Here is a 15,803-nt window from a genome sequence, read left to right as displayed (position 1 = left end):
TGAACAGTCAAATCTGTGATGATGTAAAAAAAAGCTTGGGGAATGTAGCTGAACTGTCCTTCAAATTAAGTTTCCCACTTACTGGCCAGAAAATGTCTGTATTTTTCTTTGTATAACAAACTGGAACACCTAGACAAAGATCTTAACACTTGAAGATCCATATTATCATTTACTACTCTTGAAAAGATCTGGAACTGAAGTTTTTAAAGCACTGAATTAAAATATTTTACTTATCTCTGTAATTTTGTGATATGTGCAATTTCCAATTTGCACAATAAATTAGAGTGTTTGCATAATGAAAGCATGTGATTGACAAAGCTCAGTTAACTGACTGATATGCAGATAAATAACTAGATAATTCAGCATATAATCACACTGTATCTGCTTACCCAGATGATAGACACCTAAATTTTTTTATAAAATTTGCTTTCAAATAATATTTAACATGAGTGATATAGCAAAACTCAGAATAGTCAAGATTTTTTTCTCAAGTCTTATTGCTTAGTATTTTGCATTCTAAATTTTAAATTAAACATACTTTAAATGATGGTATATTTAGAAAACCTAAAAATATTGTTCTAAACTTATTTTTAGACTTGTTTAAAAAACCAAGCTCACCATTTGCTAAAGAAAAACAAGAGACTAATATATGCAATATGAACAAGAAGTCCTAATTTGTGTCTACAGCTGCTGATTGCACTTAACCCAGTTTGAATTAAATTAAACTCAGTTAAACATAAGTACTTTAATGCTTAAAATGAACTTCAGTTTTCTAAAATAAAGGCTGTAAGATGCTGACTATTCAAAAACTGTAAGATACAGAGGACATGACCTTCTGAGGAAACCTTGAAGCCCATCAGTTCTGGAAGAAGCTGCCTACACAGAAGGCTAAAATATGATTCAATTCTGTACATTCTTGCTCTTCTCTTCTTAGAAATGGGCCTTATTCCTCTCTATAAAGCCTTTAAGGAGTGCCATGAAATGCAAAGTTACGCAACAAAAATCTCTTTACATGAGACAGCAAAACCTCTTTATTTTCTGTCTTCATGTGGGAAGAACATTGGTGTCATTTGCCCTGCTCTACACACTTCATAAGCAGAAGGAATAAATCTCAGCTCTGCTGACATATATTATGGGGGAGTTCCTGTGCTCCCCTGTCCATAGAAGGAAAATGGGCCTTAGGGATAAACCCCAATTAGAAGAACAAATCCTGACTCTATAAATTATCAGGAGCTCATTTCAAACACTTGAGTCTGCCCAGGAGATCATAGCTGTTGGGAAAGTACACATCTAAAAACACAGCCCAGTGTCTTTCTTGATGTGAATCTTATCATGATAACCTTTTCTACTAGTTACTCTCCCAAACTCATCAGGATTTTTATGGAATTTCCTAACACCTTCTGCAGCTTTTATAACGTCACATACATGTCATCATTCATTAAAATATGGAAGCCAGCAAAAGGAGCTGTAGTGTTGGATGATGGTATCAGGCAGGCAATCTCAGGTGCTTTGCTATCATTATTTTCAGCTGCTCCTGGAAAAGTGAAGATTTTTTCCAAAGGCCCCTGTTTGTCACTGTTCTTCCCATCTTCTTGCTGGCTTTCTGCCTCGGTGATGGACTCTGGTTCTTCATATTCTAGCTTGGCTTGCAACACCACGTGGTCATTTTTGTCTAGCCATTCCTAGAAAAATTAAAATGTTAATGTTGGCAGAGATGAGTTATCTGTTAAAAGAAACCTGGTTGTACAGATACCAATTACCAGTTACCAATTCCTTTCACATAGGCATCTTTCCAGTATAAGCCGCAATGGAGAAGATGTAATAGAACCAATGTAGAGAAGGACATAAAATACCAGGACAGAAGAAAGACAGAATGGCCAGAAAGCAAATAGGATTCCAGAACTGCATACAAACTCCTACTTACTCTTGAGACCACATAAGGTACATTTTTGTATTTAATTAGGGCCCATGGAAAACCCACTTCCAAATTATTCTCAATGGCTTGGAATCTACAGCCCTGCTAAGGTGATTTTTACCTGTAAGTTTCCATTATGATAATTGAAGAGATCAGCAAAAGGGTATTTTGGGTCTGGTATAGCAGGCAGGATTGACACCTGAACCCTGAAAAAAGGAAAAAAATATACAAATAAATGTTTTGTTATAGCAGAGTTATTCATACAAAAATCTCCTTCAGCACAGTTCTGTACCCACAAATATATTTTACATGACAGTACTCTGTTCTTGATTTCTTTTAAATGTGTTCTAAAGTCAAAAAGCAGTCATAACAGTCTGATAACACCATCAGGCTAAGAGAATTTTTTGATAAATTTTCAACTCAATCCCAGTCTTGCAAAATTCAGACTTTACACAAATTACCAGTTACTGCCATTCTGCTTGATACAGTAGTCAGAACTTACATTCTCTGGTTACCTTCCCCTAGACAGGGAAGATGTGTAGCAACCATCTGTACAGCAACAGCTGTATTGGCTGAGTTAGTGAACACAAATGTAAATATGAACCATAGAAGTGCAGGAGAAAAAACACAATTTCTGGACTAAAAGGGCAATTAGAGTCACAAATACTTTCATTTCTGAAAATATGTCATTTTTGGTGCTTTTTTTTCCACCAAAAAAGCCAAAATCTGGGGCCTTTGTGGGTGTGCTTGTTGTTTGGTAGTTTGGGGGTTTTTTTAATTGTAAATTCTAAACATGAACATTATTCAACTGCCAATCTAAATATTTATATAGTCTTATTAAAGTTAAATGCACTTAGGCTTACTTTATGCTACTGCAAACTGACATTTTGATTGACTGATGAAGGTTGAACAAAAGAATGTCCTTTCAGAAGTAGCTAGAATATTTGGCTTCTCAGAATTTAACTAAATTTCTTAAAAAGAGAAGAAATTAAGTGGAAGAGACAGAATTTTATCCTGAAATTTTGTCTTTTACCAGAATTGTTCCAGTTTGGCAAAGTAAAGGCCTGGGTGTATTATACCTCAAGCAATGATTAAGCTACTGGCATCTACATTTTCACCAATGACTTAATTTACCTGCTAAGAATTTTCATCCAAGAGACTTCATCCAAAATGATAGGTCTATTTTCATGACATGGCTATTTAGTAGTAACCAATAAAACTATATTTACCTCTGCCATTTGCACAGAAGAATCAGGAGGATAAGCATCATTAAGAATACTGCCAGCAAACAACTTAAAACAATTACTGTTTTTGACTGAGGAGTTATATCATCATCACATGAATCTAAAAATAATCACAAAAAGAATATGTAAAAAAAAATTTTTTGCTTTAACTGTAAATGTTCCTAATCCTGCTAAAATGTTGAGTTTTCTTTAAAAAGAAGAAAAAAAAAAACAGAAATGTTTTTAAGGACAAATAAGACAAGATTAACTGTTGGATTGAGACTGAAAAGAATCTCTGTTTCCCCAAACCTTGCAACAAAATTAAACTGTGTTTCTATTTATCTAAATCTGCCTGGTACAGGACAACAGAGGGGGCTTATAGGCAGTGCAGTTGCATTATGAATGAATCAAGTATTTCTATTCACCTTCATCACATTGGAATAACAGTGATAAAGCAACTTTGTGCTAAGATCTGTATTATGTAAACCTACTTACAATCATTAAAGCTGCAAATGCAAGTTTGCATGTAGCCCAAATGTCTTATCTCCCAACAAAAAACAAATAAACAATCCCAGCAAACAAAGTGCCAGAAAATCACAGAAACTGATACCCAAAAAGTAACTAGTGGCAGGCCAACACTTAACATGCAAGTATATAAAACTAATGATTTTGTGAATTTTTCTGCATTCTCAGTACTCTTCCTGCAGCTTTTGTAATGCAACCTCATACCTCTGCCTCCTACTACTAGCCTTCTGGTCTCCACAAAAATGCCAAAACACTGGATGATTATTTATACAGAAGCAACTGTCCAGCCAGTTCCACCTCCCTGCTCTGTTTAGCTGCCAGGAAACCACAAGCAAAATTGTGACACCCGCCCCCCCCCCCCCACCCCCCCCCACCCCACTAAGTGAGGTCTTCAGAGTTTATGAAATTTCTTGAAGCTTCATCTGATTATAGATTTGGAGTCAATAACTCATAAAGTCCTGAAGAAAACTGCTTGCCCCAGTGAAGGAGCTGTGTCAATGTCCCTTCTGATCCAGGGGCACACAGAATGTCTTAACCACTTAGACTGTCTCCTCTGTGACATCCTTCGTTGCAGGTACCTCCTGATAGCCTCTGGTCAAATGGTTCAGGTAAGGCTGATAAGTTGTTTGCTCTCAGAGGTGCAGAGGAAGACATTGTCCTTATTTCCTAAGGGCATTTGCCAGCCACACCTGAGGACAGGCTTTCGATTTGCATAGTGGAAGAGTCTTCTCTGTAGGTCAGCACTGTGGCCATGAGTGCATAGCCTACCTATGGTCCAGGATTTCATGCCAGCTAGGTTGTCTTCAAGTGAGCTAATAGCCCATTGAATTTTAGAGAACTCAGATCTTGTTACACTGAACAACTGAGGGCTTCATAATTCTGAAAAATCTAGTGGGTGGCAGTTTGTGCTTAGGTAATATAAATGTGTTGGTATGGTCCACAGTTTTTTTGTTCCTACAGAAAATCTAGGGTTTGGTTTTGATGAGCAGTAGGAATACTGTTTACATTGACAATCTAATTAATGTCAGTCACCCTCAGTTAATTGCAACTGTCTGTTAGGAAAGCAGTGCTGATACTGGCTATGCTTCCCTTTAGTCTCTCTTCCCCCATCCTCCTCGTTTTGATCAATCAAGTACCCTTGAGCATCAGACTTCTGTGACCTGTGGTCCTGTAGTTCAAGTGAATATACTTGCAAAACAAACTGCCTTCAAGAATTTGACATGAGGGATTTTCTTAGAGTTCATATTTGATGTCCAAATATCATATACGGGCACCCTCCTTCAACACCCACACCCACAGAGCCCTCATGTATTACATCGCTGTCACTGGGGGACCCTTGATGCTATCACAACACAAATAATAGCACTTAACTTTGCTGATTATGACATAAATTGGTAGCTTCAGGGGCCATCAGGAACAAAGTGGACAGAGTTAAATTTAAAAGGTGTAATTAAACATTCACATGAACTTTCTTTGATAACACAAGATGAACAATAGCACAACATTCATTTGCTGCATGTCCTCAGCTTCTGTTGCAGCCACCCTTTCTTCTTTTGCACTTAGACTATATATATATATATATATATGTATTAGCTGTTACCTAATAACGTGCCGCTCATCCAAAATGTTTCAGCTGCCCAGTCACTGCTGTATTCAACTACGTTGCAGGAGGGTACTCGCCTCCTCAGTCTGACCCGGAAAGAGTAGCACTTCCTTGGATCAAAGCCTTGCTCTCCAATACTGCAGCATTTAGAAGTTCTGGACTGTGAAAGAAGGTTTATGATTGTTAATTCTGGTTTTCAAGATAGTGCTTCAAAATGCTGCACTCAGTCATGATCACAATTAGGACAAGGGATAGGCCAATGCAAAACCTCAGAAACAAATGTTAAACTTCTATGAGATTTGAGAAATTCAATTTCTTGATTGACTTTTAATTATTAATATCCATTACTTGTTGTATGGTATTGAGTTGAAGGTCCTAACAATCATTGCATAGTGCACTACATTACAGTTGCATATTTACAATACACAAAGGCACTCCAATCCACAAAATATCTACAAGTTATATTTGAGAATGGAAAGGTTAAAGTTAGTGAAATAATATTTGGAAATACTTAATAGCTAATTTTAGAATAAATAAGAATCCTGAGTAATTTCTTTTTTTATACTATTCCATTATCTTTTCTTTTATTTTTTCTCTCTGCTTTTCTCTATCTGTTTTCTGATTTTATCTTTCCAAACTTCTCTATTCTAAATGTATGCCTTTTCTTTAGATTGCCTTCAGCTCTAAGGGTGGGATCTGCCTTTAACTTGCAAATTACTTCTGGCATGGCAGAAACCCAGGATTCTAAAAATCTAAATGTTTTCTGCTGGCAGATATATTTGAAAATATAGGATGGGAGAAAATTTGGAAACAACTATATTTTATATTCTATGGATATGCTACTTCCAACTCCTTCTAGTGTTGAATAAAAATGTGACGTACAACTCACTTGCCACTCTTTGTCAAACTTGCTTTTGTACTGAAGCTCAAGTTTCAAGCACCATGCATTTCTCTTTGGTTTATTGCAGCTTACAGTAACAGTGTCCTTTTCCCAGAAGAAAGTCACATTTTCTGGTGGACTGGGCTTTACTGAGAAGAAGAGAAACAAATTTTGCTGTAGTGTCCTAAAATGCTCTTTACAGTTAAAATAGTTTCTTTTCTTTCTGTGGCTCTGGAATATTTCACTTGGTAATAAGAGAAGAAGGTGGACTTTCTTCTTGGAGTTTTACTTTTGCAGCTGACCTCTCTATTAAACATCAAAGTGGAGCTTGAGACTATGACACTTTTCACCATTTGAGGCACCACATTCAAAGGCAGTAACTGTCTCATGTCAGGAACCTGTTGTAGCTACTTAAGGAAAGGACTTCAGTCTCCTCACACTCCCTGCAATCCAGACAAAGAAACAAGATTCCTCATGGGAAAGGAAGTGACAAATTCAGTACTGTAGAACCTCCAAGACAGACTTTTGCAGCTGCTGGAGGCTACCTGGGATATGGTAGGGCATCTGCAAAAGCTCTGGGTTCATTTCTATGCACAACTGAATGTGCCTCTCACTGTTTCCACAGGGTCTGAAGACAACTCCATGGTTTGACCAATGCAGCTGGTTAAGTTTTCTGCAGTAGGAAATAAAGGGGTGAAAAGAATGCTACCTGCTTTCTCAATCCTCCTAGTTGCCTTTTGTATTATGAAAACTCTCCCTTCCTAATTTAAAGGCTTCAATCTGATCCTTGATATTTGTCCTTTGTTACCTAACCTTTTTGAAATTAATTTTGTTATCAGTGGGTGTTTAATAGAGAAAATTTGAGCATCAGGTTGCAGTTTTCCATACTTTCACAGATATTTGTAAAATTAAGAAATAAAAAAGTATTCTCAAAGTTTGATGCCTTGACAAGTTAGTGTCAGGTTTTGCTAAAACATTATTAATAAATTTGGAATATATATATTTTTTCAGATAATTCTCCATTGCATATACTCTCTGTGATTTCTATTAGAAAAAAAAAAAATCCTCTACTTTGAATGATGTAGATATATGAAATTTCAGAAGTTTTTTATTAACTAATCTCACACTAGATATTAAAAATGTGTTTGGGGACAGGAAACATTTAATAAAAACAGGATCATCTCTCTACTAATAGAAGGATGTCCCTTTTACTCTGCCAGACTGTATCATAGTCACTCAGCTAATTTCTATTGGCATCAATGATGGTTTTGTGACATCATCTTTGACAAGAAGCAGCTTCCTGCCTTGCATTGCAGGAAAGATGGCAAAAGAATGAAAGTGGAAAGTATGAGAAAGATCACACAGTGAGCACTAAGACAAAAAAATATTATTAATTTTCTTGATCAGCAGGCCTGCACTATATAAAAAACACCCACATATATATATTTTTAGTATTTTCATCTGGATTTTGAAACTGTATTTTTGAAAAAGTCTGACTGTCCTATGTTATCTCACTTAACTGCAGCTGCACACATGCCTATGTAGCTACAGCAAGGAACAAAAATCAGCATGAAATAACTGTAGTTTTGTTTTGATATGTACACTAATAACATTTTATATGTCATATAACTGATTTCTTCTCAAACTTAGAGAACTGTAAAATCTGCCAAAGTAGTCATGATTTTTCATACTTACTGTAAAAATCAGCTTTTAGATTTTTAGAAAAAAGCTCTTCACTTCCATTGCTGTTCCTGATAGAAATGGCAAGGGTAGGTCCTTCTGTCTTAAAAAGACATCCAGAATTATAATCCTGATCCAATAAATAGGTGGTACATGGCTTCAAAACTTTGTTCTTGCCTTCATCAAATCTGCAAATGAAATAATATTGATAAACAGAAAGTTTAAAAATTAACACAAGTTAAGTAAATTTTTAATACTCTTTCTGTTTTTTTTGGTTTGGTTTTTTTTTTTTTTTCAAATGCTGCACTGAGGAAAATATGAGCATGGCTTTTCTTGAAGTGACAAATTTCATAGCGGTATGAGGGAATTCATCACCCAAACTTCACCTAATATCCAGCGCTGGGTTTGGATCCAGTCTGAAATAATCAAGTTTTTCTTATGCTGTTGTTTTCTAGTATGGGAATGACTTGCTCAAACAGATGTTCTCATGATCCTGTTTTCAAGACTGTAATGTGAAAAGTTCTTCCACATATACAACCCAGAGAGAGAAGATAAGCACTATGGCTGTCTTTAACCAAAATATTACACTTCTGTTAGTTATTAATGATCTCAGTTAATAAGGAAAATATATACACATATGTGGAAAAAACACTTTCAATGGTGTAACTAACATTAGTAATGCACAAAACAGGGACAATGGCAGAAAAGGGACAAATCGTTCATATCATGTCTGCTGTGACTGATAACTCACCAGGTTTATTGATTTGTTCACTTCTGTGGGTTGTGAATATAAACAGGTTTCTTGCTGGATATTAAGAAATGTTAAAAGCATTTCTAATTCACATAAGACTCAAATGGACTTGGATATTTCATCTCCCTAAGTAAATCTTTTAACAAGAGAGGAATAGGCACTGACAATACTCACGTGTAAAAAAATGACACATTCTCATTGGGAAAAAGCTGTCTTGCTGCCCATGTGATCTGCATCTTCTCATTATTTAAGTTGATTATTGTGATGTTAGTGGCATTTTTCCCACCTGCTCAGGACATTTATAGAGAATATGATTTCAGGAGTAAATATGAAAAGCATCCCTTGACTTTAGTAGGCAATCAGTATTTCCAAGATATGTATGCAATAGGCTCAGATGATCATAAAATAAGAAGACATAAGAACATCCAAAATACAAGGAAATAGAGTAAAACAACTTAGAGAGGTTGAAATTAGAATTTCAAAAGGATGAAATGTGGACATGCACAGCGACACTAGAGAAAGGCTTGGCCACATGGTCCCGGGACCAAAACGGGTAGACTGGGCCACATTCACACACTGCATGAGGCCTGTACCTTGAGCACAGCTTTCCCCAAAATATCTGCCAAGGAAAACTGGGAACTAACACTGTAGGGAACATCTGTGTAGACTGTCAGATGTTTGCTGTAAGAAATGAACTAACACCAGAAATGCAAACCAGTCAGGACCCACAGGAACACAGAGCAGATCAGCACAAGTAGATGTATTGCATGTTTGATCTATGGCCCATTCCACCTTAAATACAAGCACCATCATTTAATGTCCCCTGACTGCATGCAGGTATTATTTCCTCTCCGATCGTCTCCTTGTTACTGTTCTTGCTAGGGACACAGGAATCTACAATCAGTCACTGAAGATAAACCTGACATTGAAGAAATGGAGATATTAAGAAGGCAGAAGGATTAGAAATCTATTCCATATCAAAAATTATTTATTTTACATTCTATAAGATGTGAAATTTTCTTCACTGGAGTGAATAAAGAGGAAGAAAACGTAGCATCAAGAAACCACTTGAAGGTAAAATTTTCAGACTTCTCTCTCCAGCTGCAAAGTGTCTACCAGTAAAAATATTTGCTGGAATATTCCTGTCTAGAAGGAAAATATAGAATTTTAGCTTTGATTGCTGTGTACCTTTTATGCTCCTCTGAACTTTTGAAGGGGTTTAAAATTTCAAAATATTTCTTATGAGCTTTTCATCATATCCAGTCATTCTGATTATTTCATGGGAATCAAGAATAACTATTCTCATGGTTGCTATCTTTTGCTCTGTTATCAACATGCAGAATGTGAGACATTTTCAAGTAAGCATTTTGCCTATTTTCATACCTATATCTGTGTCTAGGTGCTTTATGACTACTCTAATTAGAGTTATAACATTTTTGTGGAGGTGTATGTAACATGTAATTTTGTCAAAACCATTTGAGACATTTATGACAAAAATCCAGGATATGCTGGATAGATGTACTGTCATGTTTCTGCTATGTGTCTTATGGAGCTGTGGAAAAAAGATTCGTCTCTTTTTCAAGAAAGGGACTTGGAACTACCTCCTCCATCTCTTATCTGCAAGCCTGAAGACTAGTTTTGCATTGTTTTCTCAAACAGAAAATCTTGTCTACATGCTGAGGCAAAACAAGATGTGAAAAACCCTAAAAGGTGTAATAAAGCAGAGTTTATCCAGCCACTTCTGCCTCTGTTGCAACAAAGTACCTATGTAGATCATTTTTCATGAGACTTCAAGCTCTTTGTACTCCCCTTCTGTAGGTCTAGGAGATGATCTTGTCTTTTACTAAAGCCACTAAGAAAGACGCGGGCAAAGTGCCTAAGATTCTTGGTCTGTGATTGCACTAACACATTTTAATTTTTATAGACTACTTTAGCATGGTTGTGCTGTGCAGTATACTGTATAACTGAAATCCTTTGCTTTTTGGACTTAGATTTTATGTAAAAGTAGTTTAATGTATATTTAATATGTATTTCGTGTATAATTGCATGTTATCTATTCTTAAATAAAGCTGACATAATAAAAAAATTATAAATGTTAGCATGAAGAATATTGTACTGTCCTGAGATAATTTTTATGCCTCTATAATGAATCTTTTCTATTCCCTTTAGAAGTTACAAAATATATACTTTTTACTTTTGGATATTAGTCTGATTGCCTGTATTTTCACTTTGAGAAAGAACTGCTAATGATCATGCTTCAATTATGAAAATGAGAACAGGAAGAATGTGTGCTTTCTTAATTACACATTTTCAAGGGTAATTTATTTCAAAACTAATTTCTGATGCTGTTCTATGTGTACAATAGTTGGGCAGAATGGCCGAAAGAAAAATGCTCTTTGACAAAATTTAGACTAATTTTGCTTCTCAAATAGGTGATCCATGCTCAGGAATGTCCTTGAACCTGTGACTCTTTATCCTACAACCTGCCAGCAGAGAAGCCACCCTTCCATCTCTGAGCAGGTCGATTATTGAAATCCTTTCCCCCTCGCTTCTCCCATATTTCCCCTGGATACCAATGTGAAAAGGACACCAGCATTAAAGCCCTGAATCCCATAGTGTTCTTTCAATAGGGAGTTTGATCTCTTCAAACTCTCAGTGGGTCAGTTGAGGTATGACTGGCTCTAGAGATGGATCCTAGTAAGGAAACCAGAGGAATCTGGCATTTCCACACAATATAAAGTGGACACTAACTGAAAGCGAAGTGTCTGTTGTGACCAGCCTGCTGGAAGGCAAAAAAAGACACCAATTAATTCTGAACCTTAAACAACATTCATTATTCTCTATTTTTTCAAATATATTATAACTCTGCACTACTTATTAGATGCTGCAATTCAGAGGTGAAGACTAACTCTTGGATTTGGCAATGAACATTTTTTTTTGTATGGCAAAGAATATCAGTATGACTACAGTCCTGCAGTGATTTATTCATGGACCTAACTCTTAGTAGTTGACTTCAGCAGGATTGGTCAGATTGTATCAACTTAACAACATAAATATATCAATAAATATATTGTATCAATTTAAGTACATAAATAAACGTATAAACTCCAACAACTGTAGTTATTTGTGTACTAAAAAGGAAGGCAATACATTATTAAATTCTTTAACAAGAAATAGAAAGTTAATTGGAGTGGAAAATAAATTATAATAAACCATCCGGTGATATATACATATTCTTTCCTGTGCTCCAGTTACAAAAAAATTCATAAGAAATCAGTTTCAACATAATTAAGTAGGTATGTAGGACAGAATCTTACCAGTCTTTTATCATTAAAGACTTTGTTTTCAGAGCTCTAGTCAGAGAAATTTTCTTCTGTGCTTCCTAATTTCATGAGTTGTGAAGCCTTTTTAATGTAGTATGAGTTGTACTTTTTGTAAATATACAGTAGGTATTTGCATGTATCTTTTCAAATTATAACATGTATATTTTGCATAATTTAAATTTCAGCATGAAGGCATGCACAACCTAAGTGAGTTTCTTTAAAGTTTATCATAAATTGACCTCAAATCCTCTGAGGATATATACAGTTCATCTGAAATGTATTTTTTCTTTTGATGTTGTTTCTCTTGCCATTAACTGAAAAGGTATTTCATTTTAAGTAAGTATACACCTATACTTCTGCAGGCAGAATAATTTTTCTCTTCTGTTTGTGGAAAGAGAAAGAGAATAGAGGAAAACCTTTCTATCCCTTTATTTATGATTAAATGTTTTGAATTCAGCTATGACATCATAGATCATTATCAGCTGATATGTCAGCTTTCCCACAGTAATTGCAAATACTTAAAGCCTTCTTCTAATTGTTATCCTGGAGGCATCCAATACACCAAAGCAACACATTCATAATTATTCTTTCTATTATAATAATAGATAGATGAAAAGGTCAAAAATGTTATGAATAGGTAGTCCCTAGACTAAAAGAAGTGGTACAACTTTCTGTCTGAGGATGACCTGATGGTCTACCTAGGTATGCAGCATGCATCCAATTCCCTGGAGCAAGAGCTTCAGGAAGTATTATTCAAGCCTACACATTCCATAGAACCAGACAGGGATTGATAAGGTTCTGCACAAGACTTGAAATTCACAGGCCCTGTTGGGGCTCTGTCCTAATTCTTCTCAGGACAGAGAAGCATGAAAAATACTACTGTGGTGTGTGCAGAAAGAAGTTCTACAGGGGAGAAAAATAAAGAAATTTCCTTGAGCAAAAAATTATGCAGATACAACCATGAGAAAGAATATGAGCAAGTACATTCCACTCCTTTCTATTTTTCAAAGTTTATTACTAAGAAAATATACTACTGAAAGGAAACATGCAAAAAAGGCTAAATGTCATGGAACAAATTTTAAAAAAGAAAAGGAGAGGCAGAATATCAATCTTCAAAGATAACAGAATGAAACATGTATGTACTGGAACAGTTGCAACCTCATTGATGCATAACAAAGAAGAAAAAACACTTTTGATTTCCTTACACAGATGAAACATGATAACTAACCACATGTTGAACTTCCACATATTGCAGTACGCTGTACAGAAACTACTGGAGAACAAGACGCAGATCTGAACCTATAGTCTTTAGTCACCCTTAATACTACTGGGTCATGAAGAACAGTTTTATTTTTTTTGATAGGAACAAATGTAGGCAGCAGTGCCATTTGTGCACAAGGCTGCTGAATTGAATGCATAGGGCAGAGAATGAATGGCAAACATCTTTTCAAGAAGAGGAAAAAGCCAGCAAGTAAAAGTTTTTTACAGATATTTTGACAGGAGGTATAATTCTTATAGCATATTTCCTAGAATTCACCAAATTGAATGCTTTGGGTTTTTTTTCAGATGATCACTGACCATTTCTAGGCATCACAACATTGCATAAAATAGGCACTACAGCTCTAATTTTCAAATTTTTTTCCACAAAGGCATGTCATCAGCCCTGCATGGCTATAAGTGATTGCCCTCTCAGGGCAGAAGAGTTACCTTCCCTAACAGGACAGCCAGTGATTCACAAGGACAATTAACCCTGGTGACTCAGGTAATGCAGCATTGCAAAAAATTGTATTTACCATACGTATGGCAGAACAGAGAGCTAACTAGCATGAGATAGCACGAGATCATAACTTCAAAGAATTTATTTTTCCTTTTAAAATAAATGACAGGGAACTTGAGGGAAATTAACTAGAGTGAAGATTAGATTTTTAATGTAGGTGTTGACCTTTATATTTGATTTCTGTAATAATGCATTTATCTTTGACAAGCTATAAGTAATGGCATTGCAGACAAATACCTAAAACAGAGACGTTCTTAGGCAGCCAAACAACCAGTCTTTAATAATTTCACTGAGTAATAGTATTTTTATCTTGATGCTTTCTCAGGAGCAAAGTATTGTTGATCTCTTCCCATAGTGTCCATTCTTTCAGAGTACTAAGTGCAGAAGTCTTACCTTGAATGTGTTTTATCCTTCTTTGTTCATGGAAGGCTAATCTTTATTTGGCTGCAATCTACTCTGTTAGAAAACTTTCATAGAAATCTGTTATCTTTTGTTTTTTAGAAGCCCACTTTGATTTCTGTTGGATATTAATTTTTATTTGGCTTAATCTTCTAATGAAAAAATGCACTGAATATTGTAACACATGAGGTAAAATATACACAGAAATATTTCTAGCTGATATATCAATGTCTAAATAAATATATGGGAATTTGAACTTACCAGAAGATCGTGACTGAGAAGCCATGAGGTTGCCTAGCATGAAGATCATCAAATATGCTTGAAAGATGAGTCTCATGGTTGGAATGACACAAAAGACTGTGAAGAAATGAGTAATCATAATCTCTGGATTTACTATTTGGTTACTTTATACCAGATGCTGGAGGGAAGGGGAGGATATGACTACAGGAAATAATAAATGGCTTATGTATAGCTACAAACAAATCAGAAGTGCAGGAGCTTCTTCATACAGTGAAAAAAAAAATCTTCAGAATACAAGTATCTGTTTTCCCAGTTTTATCTTCTCGCAGCTGTATCAATGAGAAAAGACCATACACCTGATGTAAACCACAAGGAGGCAGCTGTTCAGAGGTGTGACCACACAGAATCACAGAATCAATCACAGAGTCACAGAACAGGCAAGGTTCTAGGGGGACTACTTGAAGGGACTACGATGGGTCATCTGGTCCAACCTCCCTGCTCAGGCAAGCTCATCCCTGCCTGATGAACACATGGCACAGGACTGTGTTCAGGTAGTTCTTGAATATCTCTACTGAGAGAGACTCAACACCCTCTCTGAACCATCTGTTCCAGTGCGCAGTAACATACACAGTAAAGTTCTTCCTCATATTCAGGTAGAATTTTCTGTGCATCGGTTTATGACCATTGTCTGTTATCCAATTGCTTGTCACCCCAGGAAGAGCCTGGCTTCATCTTCTTGGCACCATCCCTTCAGATACTGCCAAACATTGATGAGGCATCAGAAAATGTACAGTAACTTTCTTCTCATGGGGCTCTCTTGGGCAGAGGATCAAGTCAGTCATGGTGCATGTGAAGTACCCTGGGCACACACACCTTGGTGCCTGAGACCTCTCAACTACATTTTGCTGCAAATTTCTCAAGAGCAGGAGTTTGTCTGCCATGCCTGGTACTACCTATGGATGATTAGGAATACACCCAGAAGTGTAGTCATGATTTTTTTTAGGCTTGTTTTCATTCCTTTTAGATCCCTACCTAAAATGTTCACAGTCCCAAAATAACTGTTTGTCCAATGAGACATTTTTCAGCTTAGTCATATCATCAAAGTCTGCATGTCCCAAAAATACCCACTCAATTCTTGGAAACCCCAGCACAACTCTCTGACATACATACAGTATTCTGATAACTGTCTGGTCCCTGCTTTGATCAAGTTCCTCCAGGGAGTCATTAATTCCTGGAACTAAAGTAACAAGCAACACAAAAGTCAAATACTAAACTAGGTCATAGGTGATAGTTAATGGAAAGCTTATATCATCACTCATGGCTTCCGCAGTCAGCATTGCAAAAATCAGTGAGATAAACAAAGGCAAAGGTCCAAAATCCTCTGGTTCTTCAGGACATGGCAACTCCCACATGTCACCCTTTGGGTGAAAACCACATTTTTCTTCCAAACAATGTGTCTTTTCTGTCCTTAGAAAACATGTGAGTGT

General features: G+C 36.1%; 1 protein-coding gene across 1 annotated transcript; it reads right to left on the bottom strand.

Annotated features, from left to right (window-relative positions):
- Window positions 1-1,005: 1,005 nt before the first annotated feature.
- CRLF2 (cytokine receptor like factor 2) lies at window positions 1,006-14,549 on the bottom strand. Its single transcript, XM_030277341.4, has 8 exons — window positions 14,338-14,549; window positions 8,752-8,863; window positions 7,842-8,014; window positions 6,156-6,295; window positions 5,264-5,426; window positions 3,145-3,259; window positions 2,037-2,121; window positions 1,006-1,682 (listed from the first exon to the last, which is right to left on the bottom strand). The coding sequence occupies exons 1-8, from the start codon at window positions 14,453-14,455 to the stop codon at window positions 1,410-1,412; spliced, it is 1,179 nt and encodes a 392-aa protein (XP_030133201.4). The 5' UTR covers window positions 14,456-14,549; the 3' UTR covers window positions 1,006-1,409.
- Between the last annotated feature and the right edge of the window lie 1,254 nt (window positions 14,550-15,803).

This window comes from Taeniopygia guttata, chromosome 1 (assembly GCF_048771995.1).
Source record: "Taeniopygia guttata chromosome 1, bTaeGut7.mat, whole genome shotgun sequence".
Taxonomy (NCBI): domain Eukaryota; kingdom Metazoa; phylum Chordata; class Aves; order Passeriformes; family Estrildidae; genus Taeniopygia; species Taeniopygia guttata.
Note: the sequence above shows the minus strand (reverse complement) of the source record. Positions and strands in the feature narration are given on the sequence as shown.

What these genes read in the sequence shown, in the direction of transcription:
- CRLF2 (XM_030277341.4), bottom strand. Translation starts at nt 14,455, where the DNA reads ATGATTACTCATTTCTTCACAGTCTTTTGTGTCATTCCAACCATGAGA. An exon ending in TCTAAAAGCTGATTTTTACA is followed by an intron (nt 6,296 to 7,841) that starts GTAAGTATGAAA and finishes TCTTCTTCTCAG; the next exon opens with TAAAGCCCAGTCCACCAGAA. An exon ending in CTTCTGTGCAAATGGCAGAG is followed by an intron (nt 2,122 to 3,144) that starts GTAAATATAGTT and finishes TCCTTTTTTCAG; the next exon opens with GGTTCAGGTGTCAATCCTGC.